At 39.4% G+C, this 25,996-nt stretch overlaps 1 protein-coding gene and 2 pseudogenes across 1 annotated transcript; 2 read left to right on the top strand and 1 right to left on the bottom strand.

The window, feature by feature from the left end:
* The first annotated feature begins 1,796 nt into the window (after nt 1–1,796).
* On the top strand, nt 1,797–3,543 carry LOC117371884 (outer dense fiber protein 3-B-like). Its single transcript, XM_033967558.1, has 6 exons — nt 1,797–1,812; nt 2,013–2,216; nt 2,528–2,629; nt 2,702–2,823; nt 3,206–3,346; nt 3,451–3,543. The coding sequence occupies exons 1-6, from the start codon at nt 1,797–1,799 to the stop codon at nt 3,541–3,543; spliced, it is 678 nt and encodes a 225-aa protein (XP_033823449.1).
* Nucleotides 3,544–4,748: 1,205 nt separating this feature from the next.
* On the bottom strand, nt 4,749–10,940 carry LOC117372132 (outer dense fiber protein 3-B-like; annotated as a pseudogene).
* A 2,535-nt stretch (nt 10,941–13,475) lies between these two features.
* LOC117371883 (cryptochrome-2-like) lies at nt 13,476–25,223 on the top strand (annotated as a pseudogene).
* Nucleotides 25,224–25,996: the final 773 nt, after the last annotated feature.

Here is a 25,996-nt window from a genome sequence, read left to right as displayed (position 1 = left end):
TTAAACTATGTCCTAAATACTTCACTGTCTTTTTGCAAAGTTGAAGCTTATTTTTACTCACTTTATGGCCATTTTCTATAGCATCAGGTTTTAATTTATACTGTTTCACACAAGGTCTGTATTCAGATTTGGGTCTAATTGTTACCGGTACGGTATTACCCCTTTAATCAGACCCACATCAGAGGGCCCTTTTGACCACAAACACTGTGGTATGTCACTTAATATGGCCTCTTCCTCTTGTGTAAGTTCTAACGCATGTCAGGGAAAAGTTCTTCCTCATCATCTGGGTGAATAACATATAAGTTGTTGGTCTGAACTTCTTGCATTCTTTTTACTTGTATGTTACCTGTGTTATCTGGGATTAGGACTAATCCTAAAGCTACCAATGCATCACGACCCAACAAATTTAACGGGCAGTCAGGGAAATACAATACAGCTAGTTTTATTGTCTTTCCCTTCGGATCTTGTATCATGACAGGTTTTGTCAGTGAAACATGTGTAACTTCCCCATTTGCTGCTCTCCCCACTGTGTATCATATGTGGGACTTTAGTTTTCATGGTGGTTTTGCACGCACCAGTATCACACAAGAAAGAAATTTGTACCCCATTAACTAGTAGAGTAACTTTTGGTAAGGTGCGTCCGCACCCTAATGCAGCTTGTAAATCAACTAGTATTTTTCCTTCCTGTGGTTTTTTTATCACTTTATCTGCATGCATTGCATGATCCACATATTGGTCTAGGGTCCCTGTAGCAAAATTTATATAATGCTTGTCAATCCAATTATGAATTCCTGTGGTAGAATTAGCGTGCAAAGCATTCTTTAATTGCTGTCTGTATGCACAATTTTCATTGCCAGCTTCATCTTCAAGTCCACTATGTACTTTAAACACTTTTGTAAGTCTGTGTTTATAAGTAGTAATGACCACAGGGTCAGCTCCCATGGTTCTACTAAATTCAATTTTTTCACCTTTACCTTTTGCCTCACTTCTAGTTTGTGTAGTTCTCATCTGGTGTAATAGCTCTGTTGCCTCTTGATACGGGTGATACGGGGGCGGGGGCGCTTGTTGCTCCCCTCCCGCTACTGCTCCCTCTATCTCGGCTTGAGCCTCCTTAGGTCGCTGGTTTGAATCCGGCTTGAAGGACCAAGTTGATAGGTTCACCCTTTTAACCTATATTACAGTTCAAAAGAGAAGAGAAGACAAGAGAGATTATTTTGTCTCAATATTGAGGAGAAAAACAGCGGGCCTTCAGAAGGGGTGCGAGGTGATTTGTAACTGAAGGTTTTTTGCCTCTCGCTCTTTCTCGGTCTGCCACCCCGGTCTGCCATTCCACAGGTACTGTCCCTGACCGCCACGCGATGTTGCAGAGACGTGTCAGCCAAGACAGCCCCACAACATCCAGAGACTTGAGGTACTCAGGACGGATCTCATCCACCCCCGGAGCCTTGCCACCGAGGAGCTTGCCAACCACCTCAGTGACTTCAGCCAGGGTGATGGACGAGTCTCCAGTTTCTGCTTCCTCCTCAGAAGACGTGACAGTGGGACAGAGAGAAATCAGCCAAATTATCAGAAAGAGACTTGTGGACATGCACAAGTCTGGTTCATTCTTGGGTGTCAGATACCTGAAGGTGCCACATTCATCTCTTCAAACAATTTTACACAAGTATAAACACCATGGGAATGTCCAGCCATCATACTGCTCAGGAAGGAGATGGGTTCTGTGTCCCAGAAATGAATGTGCTTTGGTCCAAAATGTGCATATTAACTCAATAACAAAAGCAAAAGACCTTGTGAAGATGCTGGCGGAAGCGGGTAAGAGTGTCATTATTCACAGTGAAACAAGTACTGTGTACTAACATGGGAAGAAGAAAGTAATGAAAAATGGTAAAAAAAAAATCTTTCTTGGTCTTGACATTGAGGAAAAAAAGCATATGTGTTTTTTATATAGTGTATGTGAACTTACATACACCTTTACTTACCTTTTTTTGTACAATTTTGGTTTATTCTTAAAGGGGATAAGGTGCACTGTTTGACCAAATTAAAAGCACCCAACTACAGCTTTGGGACCCGTCATGAGCTGTCCGCCTCCAACCTTTCCCCTGGACCCAGATACCTGGTGCTTTCCAACATCACACGAGTGGGCAGGGATGGGACACCTGCCTTCTCCTTGCAGGGGCGCCCAAAGGACCCCAGGATATTCCAAGCACCTGCACCAGGTCAGCTGCATTAGCTTTTTAGATTACCCAGACACAAAGTTTATACTATATAGATAATACTGAAAATGGTTACTGTCAAGTACAAACATAGGTAACACGAATAACAGTAAAAATGTACTGAGGTTAGTGTATACTGCTTTAGTATTTTTACCACAGTGTTTGTGGTCTTTATTACTTGCACTAGGGCTATTGATTTAAGACCAGTTTGCATTTTCAATTTTGAACCAGAGTACAATATAACTACAGTATTTTGATATTTGCCCTACTAAATTGGTAATAACAGGTAATATTTTACCTGACCATTCCATTAGGACATTATTCCCCAGAGAAGTCAACAAAGTCCATCTTTCGCTCTTCTCCTGCATTTTCACTGTCGGGAAAACCCAAAGAAAGCACAAATGGCCTTGTACCAGGTAAATAATTTACCTGTTTTATTTCTCAATATTTCATTTGGTATTGTCACTAACTGTTGTTTCTTTGTGCAGGCCCTGCCTCTTACCAGCTGCCTGAAGTGATTGGTGGAAAAACTGTGGTCACCTCAGCAGCCCCCATGTACTCACTGTGTGGACGCAGCAAAACTGGAGGCTTTGCTGATGACTTGAGGAAGGTATTTTCTATTACAATGCATTATCAGAACTGAAGAAGCGGCTTAGATGAGCAGTGTCTTCACTCTTACAACAGTTTGTACAGTGGACAGATTTAAACCTCATCTTTTGCTATGGATCAGACCTGGACGACTGAGGGTTTACACAGACATCTATACAATGCATTATGTTTTTCTGGTATTCAAGTAATTTCTTCTGTAAGTTGACCATAAAGTGTAGTAGTGCTGTAATTGGAGTCTGTCCTCCATAAGTTTGACTTTTCTGTTTCTTCACATAATCCAAAGAAAAACAATTAGCAATAAAGTAGAGAGACTCCCAGTGAGACCCAACAGATGTTTTCGTGCGACTTGCACAAAAACACAGTGCACAATTTTCTCTGTCCAGACTCCTGGTCCTGCTGCCTACAATGTTGTGGACTCCAGTCTCTACAAAGAAAAGCCTCCTCAGTTTAGTATGGCGGCTCGCACCTTTGTTCCAGGAGACATCACCAAAAAGCCTGGACCTGGGGCTCACTGCCCAGAGAGGGTACATATTCCTTTCACATTACATTTTTAGTTTACCTGAAATATGATGGTTAGAACATGTAATAGTGATTCAGATTTGTATATTTTGTGCATATTTGTTTCTAGGTGACCTCAACAAGAGCTAAAGCCCCTAGTTTTTCATTTGGACTGCGCCATTCTGAATATATTGCACCTCTCATTGTGGATGGGACTGAATAATGCACTGATGTCCCATGTGAACGCCACAGAATTTAATAAAAAAAAAAAAAAAAACCTCAGAGAGCTGCCTTATGTTTCTCATATGACTTTTAACAATGTCATGTGTTGTCATAAATTGTACAGTAGTTAAAGAATAGAAATGATAGTAAAGGCAATCAGAATTTTGTCTAAAGACACCAACAGTTTCGTACAGCTGAGTATTGCAGTTTCATCATGAAAGGGAAGTGTTTTTCTTCCCAGTTGGATATGTAACACATCTGCATACGCCTCCTGAAACTGCAGCACCTGTTGGTGATGAGCAATCACAGTTTAAAATGCGTTAAACACTAACCCAACCCTACTGTGCTATTCAGACCATTACAGGCTTAGTTTAGATTTCTGGAAGATCCTGGGCATCTGTCAAAATGAGGTACTACAAATATGAATTTAATTAAATGGAAGTTATGTAGATTTTGATTTTCAATGTTTTTCAGGGTGCTGTGGATGTCCTACTTTCTGTTTGAACTTGCTGCCTGTGGACCTATGTTGAGTATGTTTTCAGAAGTATTTGATTTGCATTACATGTGTATTGTTGTTGTTGTTATATTATCATTATTAATAATAATATAATATAACAACAACAACAATACACATGTATGCAAATCAAATACTTCTGAAAACATACTCAACATAGGTCCACAGGCAGCATAGTTTCAAACAGAAAGTAGGACATCCACAGCACCCTGAAAACATTGAAAATCAAAAATCTACATAACTTCCATTTAATTAAATTCATATTTGTAGTACCGATCATTTTGACTGAGAATGGCCCAGGATTCCTTCCAGAAATCTAAACTAAGCCTGTAATGGTCTGAATAGCACAGTAGAGTTGGGTTAGTGTTTAACGCATTTTAAACTGTGATTGCTCATCACCAACAGGTGCTGCAGTTTCAGGAGGGCGTATGCAGATGTGTTACATATCCAACTGGGAAGAAAAACACTTCCCCTTTCATGAGGAAACTGCAATACTCATGCTGTACGAAACTGTTGGTGTCTTTAGACAAAATATCTGATTGCCTTTACTATCATTTCTATTCTTTAACTACTGTACAATTTATGACAACACATGACATTGTTAAAGTCATATGAGAAACATAAGGCAGCTCCTCTGATGTTTTTTTTTTTTTTTATTAAATTCTGTGGCGTTCACATGGGACATCAGTGCATTATTCAGTCCCATCCACAATGAGAGGTGGCAATATATTCAGAATGGCGCAGTCCAAATGAAAAAACTAGGGGCTTTAGCTCTTGTTGAGGTCACCTAGAAACAATATGCACAAAATATACAAATCTGAATCACTATTACATGTTCTAACCATCATATTTCAGGTAAACTAAAAATGTAATGTGGAAAGGAAATGTACCCTCTCTGGGCAGTGAGCCCCAGGTCCAGGCTTTTTGGTGATGTCTCCTGGAACAAAGGTGCGAGCCGCCATACTAAACTGAGGAGGCTTTTCTTTGTAGAGACTGGAGTCCACAACATTGTAGGCTCAGCAGGACCAGGAGTCTGGACAGAGAAAAATTGTGCACTGTGTTTTTGTGCAGTCGCACGAAAACATCTGTTGGGTCTCACTGGGAGTCTCCTCTACTTATTGCCAATTGTGTTTCTTGGATTATGTGAAGAAACAGAAAAAGGTCAACTTATGGAGGACAGACTCCAATTACAGCACTACTACACTTTATGGTCAACTTACAGAAGAAATTACTTGAATACAGAAAAACATAATGCATTGTATAGATGTCTGTGTAACCCTCAGTCGTCCAGGTCTGATCCATAGCAAAAGATGAGGTTTAAATCTGTCCACTGTACAAACTGTTGTAAGAGTGAAGACACTGCTCATCTAAGCCGCTTCTTCAGTTCTGATAATGCATTGTAATAGAAAATACCTTCCTCAAGTCATCAGCAAAGCCTCCAGTTTTGCTGCGTCCACACAGTGTGAGTACAATGGGGGCTGATGAGGTGACCACAGTTTTTCCACCAATCACTTCAGGCAGCTGGTAAGAGGCAGGGCCTGCACAAAGAAACAACAGTTAGTGACAATACCAATGAAATATTGAGAAATAAAACAGTAAATTATTTACCTGGGTACAAGGCCATTTGTGCTTTCTTTGGGTTTTCCCGACAGTGAAAATGCAGGAGAAGAGCGAAAGATGGACTTTGTTGACTTCTCTGGGGAATAATGTCCTAATGGAAATGGTCAGGTAAAAATATTACCTGTTATTACCAATTTAGTAGGGCAAATAATCAAAATACTGTATGTTATATTGTACTCTGGTTCAAAATTGAAAATGCAAACTGGTCTTAATCAATAGCCCTAGTGCAAGTAATAAAGACCACAAACACTGTGGTAAAAAATACTAAAGCAGTATACACTAACCTCAGTACATTTTTACTGTTATTCGTGTTACCTATGTTTTGTACTTGACAGTAACCATTTTCAGTATTATCTATATAGTATAAACTTTGTGTCTGGTAATCTAAAAAGCTAATGCAGCTGACCTGGTGCAGGTGCTTGGAATATCCTGGGGATCCTTTGGGCGCCCCTGCAAGGAGAAGGCAGGTGTCCCATCCCTGCCCACTCGTGTGAATGTTGGAAAGCACCAGGTATCTGGGTCCAGGGGAAAGGTTGGAGGCGGACAGCTTCATGACGGGTCCCAAAGCTGTAGTTTGGGTGCTTTTAATTTGTCAAACAGTGCACCTTATCCCCTTTAAGAATAAACCAAATTGTACAAAAAAAGGTAAGTAAAGGTGTATGTAAGTTCACATACACTATATAAAAAAGACACATATGCTTTTTTCCTCAATGTCAAGACCAAGAAAGATTTTTTTTACAATTTTTCATTACTTTCTTCTTCCCATGTTAGTACACAGTACTTGTTTCACTGTGATAATGACACTCTTACCCGCTTCCGCCAGCATCTTCACAAGGTCTTTTGCTTTTGTTATTGAGTTAATATGCACATTTGGACCAAAGCACATTCATTTTCTGGGACACAGAACCATCTCCTTCCTGAGCAGTATGATGGCTGGACATTCCCATGGTGTTTATACTTGTGTCAAAATTGTTTGAAGAGATGAATGTGGCACCTTCAGGTATCTGACACCCAAGAATGAACCCAGACTTGTGCACTGTCCACAAGTCTCTTTCTGATAATTTGTGCTGATTTCTCTCTGTCCCACTGTCACGTCTTCTGAGGAGGAAGCAGAAACTGGAGACTCGTCCATCACCTGGCTGAAGTCACTGAGGTGGTTGGCAAGCTCCTCGGTGGCAAGGCTCCGGGGGTGGATGAGATCCGTCCTGAGTACCTCAAGTCTCTGGATGTTGTGGGGCTGTCTTGGCTGACACGTCTCTGCAACATCGACGTGGCGGTCAGGGACAGTACCTGTGGAATGGCAGACCGGGGTGGCAGACCCGAGAAAGAGCGGAGAGGCAAAAAAACCTTCAGTTACAATCACCTCGCACCCCTTCTGAAGGCCCGCTGTTTTTCTCCTCAATATTGAGACAAAATAATCTCTCTTGTCTTCTCTTCTCTTTTGAACTGTAATATAGGTTAAAAGGGGTGAACCTATCAACTTGGTCCTTCAAGCCGGATTCAAACCAGCGACCTAAGGAGGCCTCAAGCCGAGATAGAGGGAGCAGTAGCGGGAGGGGAGCAAACAAGCGCCCCCGCCCCCGTATCACCCGTATCAAGAGGCAACAGAGCTATTACACCAGATGAGAACTACACAAACTAGAAGTGAGGCAAAAGGTAAGGTGAAAAAATTGAATTTAGTAGAACCATGGGAGCTGACCCTGTGGTCATTACTACTTATAAACACAGACTTACAAAAGTGTTTAAAGTACATAGTGGACTTGAAGATGAAGCTGGCAATGAAAATTGTGCATACAGACAGCAATTAAAGAATGCTTTGCACGCTAATTCTACCACAGGAATTCATAATTGGAATTGACAAGCATTATATAAATTTTGCTACAGGGACCCTAGACCAATATGTGGATCATGCAATGCATGCAGATAAAGTGATAAAAAAACCACAGGAAGGAAAAATACTAGTTGATTTACAAGCTGCATTAGGGTGCGGACGCACCTTACCAAAAGTTACTCTACTAGTTAATGGGGTACAAATTTCTTTCTTGTGTGATACTGGTGCGTGCAAAACCACCATGAAAACTAAAGTCCCACATATGATACACAGTGGGTGAGAGCAGCAAATGGGGAAGTTACACATGTTTCACTGACAAAACCTGTCATGATACAGATCCGAAGGGATAAGACAATAAAACTAGCTGTATTGTATTTCCCTGACTGCCCGTTAAATTTGTTGGGTCGTGATGCATTGGTAGCTTTAGGATTAGTCCTAATCCAGATAACACAGGTAACATACAAGTAAAAAGAATGCAAGAAGTTCAGACCAACAACTTATATGTTATTCACCCAGATGATGAGGAAGAACCTTTTTCCCTGACATGCGTTAGAACATTACACAAGAGGAAGAGGCCATATTAAGTGACATACCACAGTGTTTGTGGTCAAAAGGGCCCTCTGATGTGGGGTCTGATTAAAGGGGTAATACCGTACCGGTAACAAATTAGACCCCAATCTGAATACAGACCTTGTGTGAAACAGTATAAATTAAAACCTGATGCTATAGAAAAATGGCCATAAAGTGAGTAAAAATAAGCCTTCAACTTTGCAAAAATACAGTGAAGTATTTAGGACATAGTTTAAGTGCTGGAGGAGCCGTACAATAGTAGCAGGACGTAAAGAGGCTATACTTAAAGCACCAAAACCTCAAACAAAGAAACAAATGATGTCATTTCTAGGATTAACTAATTATTGTAGACAATGGATAGCTAATTATGCCTGAAACCTAAGGAAACCAAGAGAGATTATTTTGTCTCAATATTGAGGAGAAAGAGCGGGAGAGGCAAAAAACCTTCAGTTACAAATCACCATCGCCACCCCTTCTGAAGGCCCACCGTTTTTCTCCTCCTTTTATTAAAGTTAGGAAACCCTAGTTACAAACACATACACACTCTGAAGGATGGGGGGCATATACTATATGCAAGCAGTGTAAAACCATATGACTGAAATTCACAGAGAAATATATTCTGTTTTTTGCATTTCCAGAAGGTCACTCTTCCCTTCACACAAACATCCTCCCATGATGTTTCTGTTTTAGGGGTTTCACAGTGACCTTCTTCCCGTGGGATCCTGCATTTTCAAAAGACATTTTCTGCAAGACTCAAGAACAAACATTAGTGCAGATTACATAGTTGAATATAATGATTATAATGAAGAGTGAACATTACAGTACCTTTAAAATGAACAGTGAGATAACATAATATAACTTGAATATATATTTTGAATCCATCACTCTGTATAAGAAGGGGGACCGGAGGGTGGTGTTTCCAATTACAGGGGGAATCACACTCCTCAGCCTTCCCGGTAAGGTCTATTCCAGGGTACTGAGAGGAGAATCCGACGATAGTCGAACCTCGGATTCAGGAGGAGCAGTGTGGTTTTCGTCCTGGTCGCGGAACACTGGACTAGCTCTATACTCTCCATCGGGTCCTTGAGGGGCTCATGGGAGTATGCCCAACCAGTCCACATGTGTTTTGTGGATCTGGAGAAGGCATTCGACCGTGTCCCTCGTGGTGTCCTTTTGGGGGGTGTTCTGGGAGTATGGGGTCCAGGGCTCTTTGCTAAGGGCCTGTCCGGTCCCTGTATGACCGGAGCAGGAGCTCGTGTTCGCATTGCCGGCAGTAAGTCAGACCTGTTCCCGGGTGCATGTTGGACTCTGCCAGGGCTGCCCTTTGTCACTGGTTCTGTTCATTATATTTATGGACGGAATTTCTAGGCTCAGCCAGGGGCCGGAGGGGGTCTGGTTGGGAACCACAGGATCTCATCTCTGCTGTTTGAAGATGGCTTCATCGAACCAGCAGGTGCTGGGGCGGTTTGCAGCCAAGTGTGAAGGGACTGCGATGAGAATCAGCTCCTCCAAATCCGAGGCCATGGTTCTCGACCGGAAAAGGTGGTTTGCCCTCTCCGGGTGGGTGGTACGTCCTTGCCTCAAGTGGAGGAGTTCAAATATCTCGGGGTCTTGTTCACCGAGTGAGGGAAGGATGGAGCGTGAGATTGACAGGCGGATCGGTGCAGCGTCTGCAGTGATGCAGTCTCTGTATTGGTCCGTTGTGGTAAAGAAGGACCTGAGCCCAAAGGCAAAGCTCTCGATTTACCGGTCAATCTACGTTCCTACCCTCAACTATGGTCATGAGCTCTGAGTAATGACCGAAAGGACAAGGTCGCGGATACAAGCGGCTGAAATGGGTTTCCTCCGCAGGGTGGCCCGGGCGCACCTCTTAGGGATAGGGTGAGGAGCTCGGTCACATGGGAGGAGCTCGGAGTAGAGCCGCTGGCTCCTACATGTTGAGAGAACCAGTTGAAGTGGCTCGGGTATCTGCTCAGGATGCCTCCTGGACGCCTCCCATAGGGAGGTGTTCTGGGCATGTCCCACCGGGAGGAGGCCCCAGGGAAGACCCAGGACACGCTGGAGGGACTATGTCTCTCGGCTGGCCTGGGAACGCCTTGGGGTCCCACCGGAGAGCTGGAGGACGTGTCCGGGGTGAGGGAAGTCTGGGAGTCCCTGCTTAGACTGCTGCCCCCGCGACCCGGCCCCGGATAAGCAGAAGAAAATGGATGGATGGATGGATGATGGCTGATTTCTTTTGACTTTCCCATGACGTTACACAAAGAAGCAGTGTGTTTCAGATATGGCTTCAAATGTTGTCAATAAACCTTCCAAAGACATGACATCATCATCTGAGTTTTCCCAAAATTGTTATTTAAATGCATAGTAATCTTACTGTATATAACTTCTGTCTTTGAAGAAAGTAATGAAAAATGGTCTTAAAAATTCTTCTTTCATTATTCTGGCATTTAGCAAATAGAAATAATTTTTGGTAATTCCTAACTGACCTAAAACAGGAAGAGTTTAGTCTGATTTCATGTCAGACAGTGAGAAAAAAGTATGTCTTTTTTCAGTGTATGTAAACTTCTAGTTTCTACTGCAATTATAGTACGTTTAGAGTATAATTTTTCAAGTTACATTTTAATATAATTAACATTTATATAATAATAATAATAATGTCCTACTGTTCGACAGAACTGGTGACCCGACAAGACCAAATTTAATTTGCAAAGTGTATAAGCAGTTATGTAGACAAATATGAAGACTTTTACCTGTGAGTCCAGGCAGTGAGTACTTTGGAACCCGGGCTCTTGTACATAGCAGCAATCGGGCCCCGTGGTTTGTGAGGTCTCCATGACCCAACCCATGGTTCAGTACTGGGCATTGCTGGAGGAGATCCAAGAAAAAAATATTGAATAAAATAACGCTAATGAGTAAAATAACTTAATGTTTATTTTTTATGTTTTTTAGAAGCTGCAATACCATAGACTCTAAATATCAACATGGCAAGCTGCAGCATTTCAAATAAGAAGATCAGCACAGATGCACTTCCGGCGCCATGGTTCCACATCATTTTCTATAGAAAACTGTCACCCCCCCTCTCCGTAACAGCTTGCTGTCAAGCTCATCATTTTAGTCTTAAAATGTTTGTATTAACCCACTCTAGATGATCCTAGTCTTTTTATTTCATTATTGTGTAAATAAATCAAGATATGAACAATAATAACAGACAAATCAGGTGCCTTCTTTTGCTGCGGTCACTCCTGCTAATGTTAGCAACAGGTTTGATTGACAGAGCACTCGCTCCCTAAGCGCTCGCTCCCTACGCGCTCGCTCCCTACATACTTGCTCCCTACTACACCAGCGATGTGAGCTTTACCTTAACAGCCTCACTTCAGATTGGCTCTTTGGTTTCTATGATACCATGGTCAGAATTTTACCAAGGAAATATTGTTGTAACTAATAAGACATGTGAGGTTGCTCATTCTGTCATAACAATGAAGAATTTTGTTATTTTGTGAAAAGAAAGCTTGATACGAACCTATGCATGCACCAATGCAAATGCACCATTGGATTCTTATATAAGAAAAAGTATTTCTTGAGTAGTGTAACAGAGTTAAAAATGCACTTATTGTTGTTTTCTGTTTGTGTATTATGTTTCTTTTGATTTTATATGTGAATTTTATCATTTTGACGTCTTATTTTGAAAAAACGGAAAGTGCGCATTGCTCCCTTGTATTTATTTTGATAGCTTTCCTTCCCCTCTCAGTCGCATGTTGGAGACTGCAGAGGCTAAGTTCTGTTGCTGTGGAAAATAATATTATTTTATGAGAATAATTTAATGTTAGCAGAAATACAAGAACACATGTTAATTAGACAATATTTTCACATGCAATTAATGTATTTGGAAATGCTAATTCTAAATTTTGTAACTTTAATTTGGATTGTAAAATTTGCTGTTAGCTCTGTATTGTAACATACTTACACCGCGAAAATGAGGCGCCATCTCATGGTCTGTTCTCATTGTTACAGGCAGTCAATGTGAAGACATGTTAACGTGTCCTATATGTCCTGTACACAGGTTTGGTTGATTTTTAATTATTATTATTATTATTATTATTTTTATGTATGTAAAATAGTAACTGTTGCATTTGTTTCTAACAATATTTACTCCACTACCACACATTTAAATTCAAAATACTTTTGTTGTTCAACTCGCAGTCGCCATGTTGGAGACTGCAGAGGGGAGTCAATGTGAAGACATATTAATTGTGTGTCTATATGTCTGTCACAGAGAGAGATTAAAGCAGAGTGGCTCCATCCTGTGTCGTGTTATTGTATACGGACTGGCGAAAAGTTCGCAAACGTTACAGTAGCTTGCATGTTTTCTGTGATCTTTTGCATTTTCAAAATAACATTTCATACTTATTTAAGGAAATCATGTTACTAATAGTTCAGTTCATTTTACATCAAATGAGATACTATAGATAAGCCTATCTTTTAATCTAAGAATAAAGTTAGATGTATATACTGAAAACTTCTGTGTTTCCTCTCTCAGGATTTGTCTAGGAACTCATGCATTGAACCCAAACACAGTTACAGATCGTTTGGAGCTTGTCACCTTCACTATGACAACGTTACCATGGAGAGCCCAGTGACAGACATGTTTAATATTAGTGAGGGTGAAAGTGGAGGAATTTAATGGCACAACACAAGTCAATAATTTATGAGGAACTACAGTTTAAAACACAACTTTAGGTTAATGTGGCAATATTAGGCTATAAAACGTGCATTGTGGTGAAGCTTCCTTTTGAGCCAAAAATTGCCTATCCTCTTTCAAGCGGTGAAAGTGAATTTATGTGTTTACTTATAAGAAATTATTGAACTTTGTATCTGGTACCCACTAACATCTACTGCCTGGTGCAGTGGTGCCACACCATAAGCAACTGGACAGATGTAAGCCTATCTTATGTAGACAATTTTTTGGGTCATTTCAGGCCCCATTCAAGGTTGTAACTAAAATCTTCCTGAGCTTACGAATCATACGCTCCATTGAGAGCAGACTTGTATAACATGGAAAAGTTGTCCAGTGTTGACTTCAGTCTTATTCAGCCGCAGCACGGACCGTCGCCTCTCTCTAAACGTGACAAGGCTCCTCTCTCTCTACTGTGCTGTAACGTGATCTACCAATGAAGCGCTCCTCTTTTATAATTCCCGTCGACGCTGATCCTTCTGTCCAATCAAACGCTGATTTAGTTAGATGTCAGGTGTTGTTCACGCCCACTGCCAGCCCACGTCTCGTTTGTTGGGTTGTCTCTGACACCCCGAGAAGTTTGCGGAGTGCGGTTTGTGCTTGGGACTACTTTCACTCAGTTTGCAAGGATTTGGCTGTGGACTACATATTTCTTTTTGGGGAGATGGATTAAGGGAGATCATGGTGGTAAATTCGGTGCACTGGTTTCGGAAAGGTTGCGGCTCCACGATAATCCGGCGTTACAGGAGGCCCTGAATGGAGCAGATACAGTGCGCTGTGTTTATATCCTGGACCCGTGGTTTGCAGCGCCGCTAACGTTGGGATTAACCGATGGAGTTTGTTGCAAACCAATGTATCGTTATCCTCCTTAGTTTCAGATATGTTTAGCAGAGTGGACTATTTAAAATGATCCTAAATGTGGATGTTTTAAAAGGCGCTGCGTAGCGGCAATGGCCCAGGGCCTTTACAGCACCTTAGTTAGCCGCTAAGGCTAGCCTATGTCACGAAAGGTGAAAACACCTCCTTTAAACATTTATTTAGTCCATTTTACTCATAATTTTATGTCATAATGTTGCTCCTTATAAAAATAGATAACAAATGATCACGTGTTTACTTACTTCATTATTAGTTCAGTAGTATGTTTTGGGTTGAAATGAGAGGGAACATGCCAACAGTGGTTAGTGTCTGCTAACTTCTCAGGGCGTCATCTGCATTTTAGTCTTAAATTCCAGTTTGTTGCGTGACATACATTCATGGAAGTATAATACATTCTTATTATAGATCCATGCATACACCACATTAATAACACCAGTATATATAGTCTCTTGTTGGGGGCTAAAATAGGCTGCTTGATAGCTGACAAATATGACATTGTGCAACTATCTTGACTTGTAGACTATGTAGGTGAGGATAGGTTCGGTTAGTTTATTTGCTATTTGTAGTTAAAAAACACATTGAATAACTTGTGCAAGCAGCTCAAAGTGCACCACAAGACATTAAAAACAACTACATAAACAATAGACAATTACAGACGACATATTGGTATTGTGAAATAAACAAGCTACAAAGATTAAGTTTGCTAGGGAAGGCAAGGCAAGTTTATTTGTGTAGCACAATTCACGCACAAAGTAAATCAAAGTACTTTACAGAACAAGACATTAAAATCACAATACAACAAATCCACACAAATAATCACAAATAATCATAAAAGTAACATTAAAAGAGAAGAGTGCAGAATAAAAAACTTTCAGTCATATGTACAGCTAAACAGAACTGTTTTGAGTCTGAATTTAAACATTATCAAAAATATTATAATTATTATAATTATGTCTTTTACAAAAAAACTTATTGGCAGGTATTACATTCTAAAATATTTACTCAAACCTTAAACTTTCAAACCTTATTTTTAATAAAAAAAAAAAAATTACATATTACAGAGTTTGCTGTCTTCAATTGAATGGAAGCCTTTACAAAACAATGACAATTCAAAATTCACTTAATCTTTGCTCTTTGGTGGAGATAAGGCTGAAAGTGGTATGGTGGCTGTCAAAATCGATAATGACATGTATTTGTTTTGATTTTACTAACCAATATGTTTGGTATTTCTTCAGGTTCCTGCTAGAGGCCCTCGAGGACCTGGACAACAGTCTAAAGAAGCTCAACTCCAGGCTTTTTGTCATCAGAGGCCAACCAACGGATGTGTTCCCCAGACTCTTTAAGGTTAGTCTTTTTGTTCTCATCTTTATCCAAAAATGGAACTATGTTACAAGAAAAAGGTCCTTACAGTTGTATTGGCAAAAAATAAAACCCCAAAACTCTGCTAATAACCAGCTTTGACAGTGTTTTCTTGCAACATAGTCTCATAAATAATGTGCTCAGTGACCTTTCCTTGTGGAGTTTGCATACTTGTCCTGTGTCTGGCTGGGTTTTTTATCTGGGGATTCCACTTTCCCCCGTCAACCCAACATATGCACAATAAATATACAATCAATCCTCCAGCTATAATAGTCCTGACCAAGCTGAGCTCAAGATCTGGAGGTGGGTCCCTGAACATTGTACTGCAGCAGCTCATTGCTCCTGATGTGTAGCACCAGCAGCACAAGTTGGAGAAATGGGATGGGGCAAATGTAGAGGATTAAAGTTGTTCACAAAAGATTACTAAAGTGATCCTTATTCCAAATATAAGATATGATATTTATAGTATACAGGACTGTGCATTTGAGACAATATTAAACTTCATCTATTGAAATGAATCTGTATCCAACATTTTGTTGTACCATTCATTATGTTCCACTTTTGATTGGCACACAGCACATTCCTTTTTTTTTGCCATAAGTGGATAGGCATTGTTAGGCCTTTAATGCAGTAAAGGATGTGTTCTGCTGCAGTTGGGATATGCCATAAACTATGCTGTTTTTTAACTACTAAACAGATAATGAAATGTGTTTTTTGCTTTTGTATAATTTATTGTGTTATATTTTGAATGCAGGAGTGGAATGTGACAAGGCTGACCTTTGAGTATGACCCAGAGCCTTATGGGAAGGAGAGAGATGGGGCCATTATCAAAATGGCTCAAGAGTTTGGTGTGGAGACCCTTGTGAGAAACTCCCACACACTGTACAAAACCTCGACAGGTCTGTTAACTTTGCACTCCTCCCGTAGTGTGTACTACTGTTGTTTTAGAATTGCTCGTTTCATATGGTAAAATTTACACATTGTTAAACACAGACACCTATACATTTCTCACTGTGGAGTCAGGTGTTTCATATTCCCTATACAGTAGACTGTGTGGTATTGTTGTTATGGAAAAAAAACAAACATCTTGGCAGCTGTAAGCATTACAGCTGAAATAGGGAAACATTAGAACAGCGCCTCTGTTACCCATTTGTTTCTTTAATATAGTTTTATAAATATGTCACAACAGAATAAGTTAATTCTTGCATAAATTAAATATTCAGCTTTTTAAGGACACAGCCGGTTTCAAGCCAAATACTGTAGTTATGGCTATAGCTTATATTACAGGTGTATATAGTAACAAAGGTTTCACAGGTTAAGTCATCTAGATGAGGTTTTAAGCTGAAGAGTTAGCCTTACAGTACCTTCTCTTCGATGGTAAGGAAGAATAGGACTATAAACCCAATGAATATCATGATAGAAGGCAGTACACAATGCTTATATAGTCAACCATTATAATATGCAATATTTTAGGCTACCGTTAACAAAAATTCTAAAAAGGTAAAACATTAAAACATCAGAAGCATTTATTTTTATAACAGTTTCTTTTTATTTTGATATAGTTTTTATTGCTGGAAATGCTATAATAAAGGTCAAAGTATTTTTTTTTCCTGTGGTGGTTGTGTTTTACTCATGTTGGAAATACTTGGAAACCAAATTTTTTTGTGTGCATCAGAAGTGTCACACAATGAGCCTTCTGGTGGTCGTGTTGTCAAGCTACTGCTGGCATCACCACTGGTCAATATGCTGAATCCAGGTGGCTGTTTGCGAGATGGGAGTGATTACCATAAGGCTTGATCTTACAAGTATTGCTCCAGTGCTGCCCTCTACATACTAGTCTACTAGTGCATATAGAGAGTGCCAGTATTACAGCTTGGGATTACATAATACATGTATGGTGACCACGTGTGTATGAGGGTGTGAGGGCTTAGCTTGTATCTGTTCAGTTGAGTTATATTATGTGACAGTGAATGGACCATATAGGGAACCTGACACTGCAGCAAATCCACCAACTGGCTGCTGCCGTGACTGGTTGTATAAGGCGGAACTATAAATACAGGGGCTTTTTCTATTGGACAGACATGCTATGCAAACTGTTATTATTTATGAATACAATGTTCTTACTTTTACACTTCACCTATTGTGTCACTGTGGCGAGTTATAGAAGATGTTTCATTGTAATCTTTTTTTAAGATGAGATAAGCTAATCCTTTATTGTCTCCAATGGAAGAAATGTTATATTTAAACATGCAATGTGATGGAATTGTAATAGTGATGGTGAATAGACTGAACTAAACTAAATAAATATACTGGTACATATAACAAGGGGTGAAAATTTCAAGGTTTCCATTGGACTTGATGAAAAATAAACAGGGAATTTGCTCTTCTGAAGGCTATCTCTTAACAAGGAGGGATGTACAGAAGCATCTGATTTTAAGCAAATACTCATGCTTTCATAAGGGTAATGACTTCAAAAAAAGGTGTGGATGAGGGAGGAGGTCTTGGACATCCAGGCTCACCATAGAAAGATTGTCAGCTTCCCCCTGGGCAGCTGTGGCTACAATAGTGGGCTTACTACGAGTGTGAGTGTGGAATGAAGTGAATATGTACTGTACAAACGCTTTGTGTATGTTGAAAGGTGGTATATAAATCCAATGGTTAGACCTAAGATAAGTAAAGGTCTGCAACTAAAACTCTGCAAAACGTTCATGTTTTGTACATGTGCTTTGTTAGTAGAAGAAGGAAGTGCATTGTTTTGTAAGTTTTTGACATTTTTGAAAATTCCGCTCAAGTTTCCATTGGAAAATTTCCTTAATTGCTCTAAATATGAGTATGGCAACACAAAAAGCAATTCTAACTGTATACACGTATTGAAACTCTAAATCTAACTTCAAAGCTTGATTTGATGAGTTTTCTTGTAGTGTACAGTTACCGTACTACCTTGTTCCCCTTGCCCTTAAAACTGATTGTTGTTTAAGACAGTTAACATATTGCTTTATATCTAATTCAAGTACAGACATCAAAAATTGGCTTGTCATCATCCCTATCTTTGTGTCTCTTTTGTTATTTACAGGATCATTGAGATGAACAACAACATCCTCCTTTGACCTTTAAGCGTTTTCAGACGATTGTGAGCAGACTGGAGTTGCCTCGGAGACCGTTGCCACCCATCACCCCACAGCAGATGGACAAGTGTCACACAAAAATCTCTGACAACCACGACCAGCTCTACAATATACCTTCTCTAGAAGAACTAGGTATCACAATATTTAGTACCTCTTTAAGTTAATTATACTATCTGTCATACTTCACAGTATTCCTCTTGGATTGCATGCAACTCTTGTTCTTATTTTTTTGTGATGACATAATCAGTGTTGATATCATCTGCAGTTATACAAGTTACAGTTTGATTACCCCTTTTTAAACCCCACACCTCCCACCTACTTTCCCCAAGACAAAGAAGATAGAAAATAAATATGTGCATGTGTGTGTAAATATGTCCTTATGTGTGCAGGTTTTCGGAACAGAAGGCTTACCTACAGCTGTGTGGCGAGGAGGCGAGTCGGAGGCGCTGGAAAGACTCAACAAACACCTGGACAAGAAGGTAGTCAGTTGTCTAAAACCATTTCACCTCATTACCTCAAGTGCAGCTCTTTGATTTTCACACACAAGGATTAGGAACCCACTGTGCCAGTAAACGGGTTTACTCTGTTTTCAGGTATGGGTAGCCAGTATTGAGCACCCTCGGGTGAGCACATGCTCTCTGTATGCCAGCCCCACTGGCCTCAGCCCCTACCTCCGTTTTGGCTGTCTATCCTGTCCGTGTCCTGTACTACAACCTGAGAGAGCTTTATATGAAGGGTAACAACTTTGAGCTTCTCACTTTTTATAACACAATTTCTCTGCTTTATGTATATTTGTGCCATTTCTTGACTCCTTGATTTCATTAAATAAATAAAACTTCCTTTGCCATTGTCTCTTTTACATAAGCTGCGTAAGCGATGCAGTCCTCCTCTTTCCCTTTTTGGGCAGCTCTTATGGAGAGAGTTCTTCTACACCGCTGCCACCAACAATCCCAATTTTGACCGCATGGAGGGGAACCCCATCTGTGTTCAGGTTTCCCAACCTTTAATCATACATTTTCTTTACATTTTAGTAGCCACTCTCTCACACTCTATGTGTGCAGTTTCTCTTTCTCTAATTAGACATAATTAATGCATAACAAACAGTGCAACAAAATTTAGCTGTTTGTAATTATGCCATATTTTTACTTTATAATTTAAATGAAACCCTGTGTAAAAGTATTACAGGTATTCACTGGACCATGCAACGGAATGCATTACAGTACTTTTTAATTTGGGTATTCAGTATTCGGTAATTAAATGTGTTTTCAAAGTTTTCTTCCCAAACTGCAGATACAATATGACTTATCTGAAGCATACTGTTAATAATGAGGAAATTAACAAAAATAAAACAAACCGCATTTACAATGTGGCAAGAAACATTAGCAGGCTATAGGAAGTCTATAATTCAATTATACTGAGCTCATGAGCCTGCTACAACCCAGTACAGTTACTTCATATTTGTGAGTGTAGTAAATTTAAGATTTTATATGTATCATATGGTCTACTTTAGTCACATTTAGGCCTAAACTAAAACAAATAAAAACACACAAATTATTGGTTGAAAATTCCATTGTTTTGTATCACTACATTTTAGTGTAAGTGACTTTGACAGTTGGTCATAACAGTTGTTGTCTGAAATACATTTCAGATTCCATGGGACCAGAACCCAGAGGCTTTGGCTAAGTGGGCTGAGGGTCGCACTGGTTTCCCTTGGATCGATGCCATTATGACCCAGTTGAGACAGGAGGGCTGGATTCATCATCTCGCCCGACACGCTGTGGCCTGCTTTCTGACCAGAGGAGACCTGTGGATCAGCTGGGAGAGTGGCATGAAGGTATTGCTGTGGGCACACTCTGGAATACAGAAGTGATATAATATTATATTAGATGGTTTTAGTAATTGTGTGTCTTGTAGGTGTTTGAGGAACTTCTGTTGGATGCTGACTGGAGTGTCAATGCTGGCAGCTGGATGTGGCTGTCCTGCAGTGCCTTCTTCCAACAGTTTTTCCACTGCTATTGTCCAGTTGGTTTTGGGAGGAGAACTGACCCAACTGGCGACTATATCAGGTACATAGCAATTCTGTTTCACATTTGAAAATTTTAATAAAAATAAAAAGACATGTTTCAAAATCTTACGCTTATGTTGTAATGTATTTTTTTTCTATAGGCGGTACATCCCAATTTTGAAGAACTACCCGAATCGCTACATCTGTGAGCCGTGGAATGCCCCAGAATCAGTCCAGAAGGCGGCAAACTGTGTGGTAGGAGTGGATTATCCCAAACCAATGATAAACCATGCGGAGGGAAGTAGGCTCAACATTGAACGAATGAAGCAAGTTTATCAGCAGCTGTCTCACTACAGAGGACTCAGTAAGTTCACAAATAAATCTATTAAGACTTTAAAGTAATGATGTAATGACATGATATATATTATAACACTCTTCATTGAGAGAGGTGTGAAAATATTAGTGACTATTATTAGAAGTACAGGTACTTATTTGTCCAGTGTTACTTTGAGTGCTTTAGGACCCAATACATACTTATAGTATATAAGTATGATTTAACAACTTAAAGTAATTTCAAATAATTTCCATAAAAGCTGAATGAAAACAATTGTGCTCTGAGGACAACAGCACCCTAGTTAATTATGGTCACTAGCAGGTTATTATTGTAGAAAAACAGGAAAATGTGTACATAAGTGTAAACAATACCTTTGTTGGTAACTAGCTTGGGCACAGTTGTAAGCTGCTTATAGGACTTTGCTTGAAATGTCCAAAATTATTTTCAAAATGCCTATTTGAACCTGGTTCTCTAACTATATTTAAGGCTTACTTGCATCGGTACCAACAATCCAAGAAGAAGCAGAGCCACCAATGACGGATGAGTCTCAAACGAGCAGTGGCCCTGGTGAGAAATGGTTATTAGTCTCAAATCCCTTTAGCTAAAAGATGATACCCAGTCTTTCATCATGTTACAGTTTCATGCCTTATGTACTTTCATTTGTCATTTAACCAGATCTAGAAAGTAATTTTATTATCACTGTAGATCAACCTGTTTGCTGTGCTGGACAGAGAAGAAACCAAATGATATATCCATGTGTTAGATGCCATAACCTGCCATAACTTGCTTTTCACAAATTTTTTAGACTCTCCACACAAACCTCCTGACATAGAGGCAGCAGGGTGCTCCACCGCTCCAGATTCGTCCACCACAGATCTCTCCACTTTCTCAGCGACTGTTCCATACACAGCGCTAGGTGACACCCCCTGTCCACAAAATGAGCCCCCTACCGCCATATCCTCCACCTCCACTGACCCTATGACAGCACAGCCCAAACCCTCGTCTCCTGCCTCACCATGCCCAAATGTGGCTCCCAGCCCTGGTCGTACTACCTCATTGGGCCCAAGAAGGAAAGGCATGGCCCGTAAGGCACGACGTAGCCACAGGCAGAGGGTACGACAGAACTGTGCCACAGCAACTAAAGAGGGGGACAGGAGGACAGATGAGGAGTCCCGGGACAGCACTGCGGCGGAGGACAAGATGGAGGAAGAAATCGAGCAGGACGATGAAAAGATGGAGGAGGAAATGCATGGAGGAGAGTCACCAGGATATCAGCAGTAACAGGTGTTTACCAAACAATTGTATTACAACTTGTATGTAATGAAGTTATAAAGAATGGGTATGTTTAGTGCACAAGTGAAGCACAGGTATGACACTGCATCAGAACTCAAAGCATTTTTCCTGCATTTTGCGCTATGAGTCAACGATAGCCAAAGAACTTTCAACATCAAGCATTGTACTTTCCAGACTATACGTCGCTCTGGACACACCAGTGAAAAAATTCATAATAAAAAAAAATATTATTATTATTAAGAAAAAATATATGTAAACCATACTGGACTATATTTTACAAAATCCAAGACCAAGAATGGACATTTTATCTTTAAAGGCAAGTTATAATAATAAAAATAAAATATACAACAACTGGCTGAATAGCAGTACGGCAACATAACACATAGACAGCGAACAGTCTGGTAAGTTTACGTAAGATATTAACAGTTAATCAGATACGCTACCCTAATGTGAAATATGCTGGCTTGTCCACAAACACGAGAGAAACGAGTTCTTTTCACAGATTTTTACTGTGGTCTTACTACTTCATCACAGTTCATGTTGTAGAACTAGCAAACACATAAAATATAACATAAGCTCTGGCTCATATTACATATACACACAAAACTGCATATGAGTGCAAGGAAAATATATGTATTACTTTGTCCTGCTAGTAAACAAACCGGTGAACCGAAAAGTAAATTTATTTATTTTTTTCCAATTGTTTCTTAAATAGTGCTCTGTTGGGTAAGACTTCACATTAGCGTAAAAGGCTGAACTGGAAAACAGGAAGTGTGACCTTTAACTAGACTTATGATAAACTAAACATTTACAATATTGTGCTGAATGAAAAATGATCACCTTTATGTTCTTATAAATGAAGGGCAAATAAATAAGAGGACATTAAATATGAAATTTATAAAACAAAACAAGTCAAGTACATTTTCTTACAGTAAACTTTTGTGCCATGTAGCCTGGATTCAGTAAATTGTATTTTGAGGGGTCCAAAGCATGGCTTATTGTAGGTTATCTTCTGATGGTTTCTCTGCACCATGTCAACGTAGAGAGGTGTCAAAACACTGATTTCAATACGAGGGCTTGATACGTTTTACTAATATCACAATGATGACGAAAACCTTTTGTTTTTCAAGCTATAGAATATAATTGTCACAACAAATTAATAGCAGTTCATTTGATATTACCACATAATTTCATTATAGTTTCTGTGGAGTTTGATATCGACTAGTATCTGGGTATTGTATATTTTTGACAACCCTAGTTTCAGCCCAATCCAGTCTTGCGTAGCATTTTTTCTGACACTCAAAGTATCCTCACAGTTTGGTGTCTTATTCAACCATTTCACACTCTGTGGTGGTTGACTATTTTAGCCATAGCTGCCCTGGGGCAGACTGACAGCAATCTGTGCCAACACTTGCACACACCATTTTCATACTAGCCAGTGTGGGTGAAGTGTCTTGCCTAAGGACTCAACAGTTTTTGCCACTCTGGCTCCTGGTATTCCCATTGGCCTCCCATCCAACTACTAACTAGGCCCAGTCCTACTTAGCTTCTGAGGTCTGATGAGATCAGGGTTTGGCAAGGAGGTTTGGGCTAGAGTAGGTTACTTGTCAGCCTGTCCATCAATAGTGCTCACTGACAATTTTGAAGACTTGAGCAACAATGACTTTATTTCTTACTCTTTGCTTAAACAGATTACACAAAATTAATTAATTGATGGTTGTTGAGGTTGACTAAAGGTAAATAAAGTTCAGATGGTTTTCTCCAGAATCTGTTTTATATGTATTTAATATATACTTCTACTTTCAGGAGACTCCCAGATGAAACCTATTATTCAGCTCCAAAGGAAAACCATGGTACCCAAGCATCCACCACAGAAGGCAGTAAAAATAGGAACTAGTACCAGGAAAACTCTTTATTTTTCAGACCAGTCCTGATGAAATGCACTATAGCCCTTGTGGACTGATGTGACCATCAGCTATTTTTGAACTTGCCCCTTTGTCTCGTTGAATGTATTCTTCATAGAATCTGTGACGCACAACAGAAATTATTATTTGCTTACTTCAAAAAGGTGACTAACCCAATTTTTTTTTTTTTTTTTTTATCTCCACCTCTATAATATTTTCTGATTTTTGTGCATCAAACTTCTATGAAAGTGTAGCAGGAATCTATGTAAATACTGCGCAGAGGCAAGAACGTTAGTTTGACTAAATATACATTACATATACATTTATTCTATATTAATTTGCATACTGTAGATGAAATGTTGAAAGATTTTGGAAGTTGCCATATTTTTCTCTGGCAAGAAAAATGCTGCTTTTTTGGACTGATATCAAGGAATGGATATTGTGTACTATATTTTGCTGAGTAGATATGTAAAAATTGTAAAATATAAGTAAAGAGTGGTCTGGTAGTGCGGTTTCACAAATGCTCACACATCAATCTTTTTGTGGCCAAAAACCTTCACTAATGGGCAATAGAGAATATCAGAGATTTTTTTTCCATGTGTCGTGTTTATTACCCAGTGCTTAAGCTTAACTGCAAACATTTCTTGCATGCAGTCATTTTATTTTATGTAGCTGAAAAACCACGTCAATTATTGCCCACCCCCAAATAACAATGTACTTGCCTAACAAGTCCAGAATGATATCTGCGTAAAGTATTGGATGTGTATTTTGGATGACAAGCAATCAATATACCACAACTATCATTATAACTATAATGATAGTTATGTTATATAAGTTACACAATTATTTGAAAATAAACTGACTGGGCTCTTGCTAACTGGAATGGAAAATTCAAAATGTAAACATTTTGTGCATTTTTCATTCAGGTAGAGATGTGTAGAGTTACAATCACTACTCTTTATTGCATTTTCAGAAAACTTAATTTAAAAAATGTTTTAATGTTAAGTGTGTAAGCCCTTACAGGCTGACTTTGTGAAACCTCCGCTTGACTGTCTGGTTGATTAAATTGTGTCATACAATGGTCTTGGCAAGATAACTCATGGAATTTCATCTGCTCTGAATTACCTTGGTTTGTGGAGTAACCAATTACTTTTTTCAAAAAAAGATAATTGAATATAATCTATAGTTTAGATACATATAAAAACAAATACACTGTCTGTAGTCTCAAAATACTGTTTAAAACCTTGGTGTTAAAAATTAAAAGCCTCAGCCCCTAGAGCTCAATCTAATGATAATTTAGATTTAACAATCTAATGGAATCATTTGGGACATTAATGTCTCTGTAAAAGCATAGTGTATCCTTCCAAGTACTCCCAAAATATTTGTATATTTTTAAAGTACACATTAACAGTTGTGACTACATTCCAGGTGATGGCAGTATGAAATTATGAAGCTAAGATGGATATGTGGCTATTTATTTGTTTTGTATTGTACAAAGAATTTATTTTCAATAAAATGCCTAAAAGATTTTTGAGAACAGTGTCTCTTTCTAGAAATTTTTGTTTTCTGAAGAAGGCTCACCAATGTTTATCATTATTATTTGCAGATTCCAATGCAATATATACATAAATATATCTCTAAATGTAGTGTTTTGCGTTTCCCAGTAGATGAAAAAAGATATGAGTCTGAGCAGCATGATTTGCTGCTCGACTGATATTCGACACTTCACTGTTCGAAAAGAAATGTGCTGAAACAGGAACAGCTTTAAATCAAACCCAGACAAATAGGACATAATACGAATTTGCCTTTCAAATGTACAAATTAATGCTGTGTTAACTTAAATGCATTATTTCTTGTTTTGTTTATCACCGAATCATCTTTCTTCTGTTCAGGTGCTCAGGAGGCTATCATTACATCAGGCTGTTGCCTGTGTAACTATTTCATGTATCCACAGAGGCATTGACACTGAAGGCTTCTTACATGCAGCTCAGATGCATTTATAAAGTATAGAGGTCCAACCACAGAGCAGGCTATGAGCAGAGCAGAGGAAGTGGCTGCTATTGGCTGATGATCGATTAGAGGAGCAGCTGTCCTGGTCCAGTCCTGGAAACTGAGAGGGCATTTGAGACCTGCATTACTCCGCACAGACACAGAGATATCCTTAGTTTATATACCTTTCACACGGCAGGGATTCTGCACGGCTAAAGCTAGAGCTCCTGGATTACTTTTTAAATACATTGACTAATTAGACCATGAATTTTCAGAAGACCAGGTGGGCACTGAAGATCCTA

This window comes from Periophthalmus magnuspinnatus, chromosome 6, assembly GCF_009829125.3.
Source record: "Periophthalmus magnuspinnatus isolate fPerMag1 chromosome 6, fPerMag1.2.pri, whole genome shotgun sequence".
Classification (NCBI taxonomy): Eukaryota; Metazoa; Chordata; class Actinopteri; order Gobiiformes; family Gobiidae; genus Periophthalmus; species Periophthalmus magnuspinnatus.
This window is presented reverse-complemented; position numbering and strand designations above follow the sequence as displayed.

Coding starts and splice junctions, on each gene's coding strand:
- LOC117371884 (XM_033967558.1), top strand. Junction 2,217..2,527: donor ATTCCAAGCACCTGCACCAG/GTCAGCTGCATT, acceptor CCATTCCATTAG/GACATTATTCCCCAGAGAAG. Junction 2,824..3,205: donor TTGCTGATGACTTGAGGAAG/GTATTTTCTATT, acceptor TTCTCTGTCCAG/ACTCCTGGTCCTGCTGCCTA.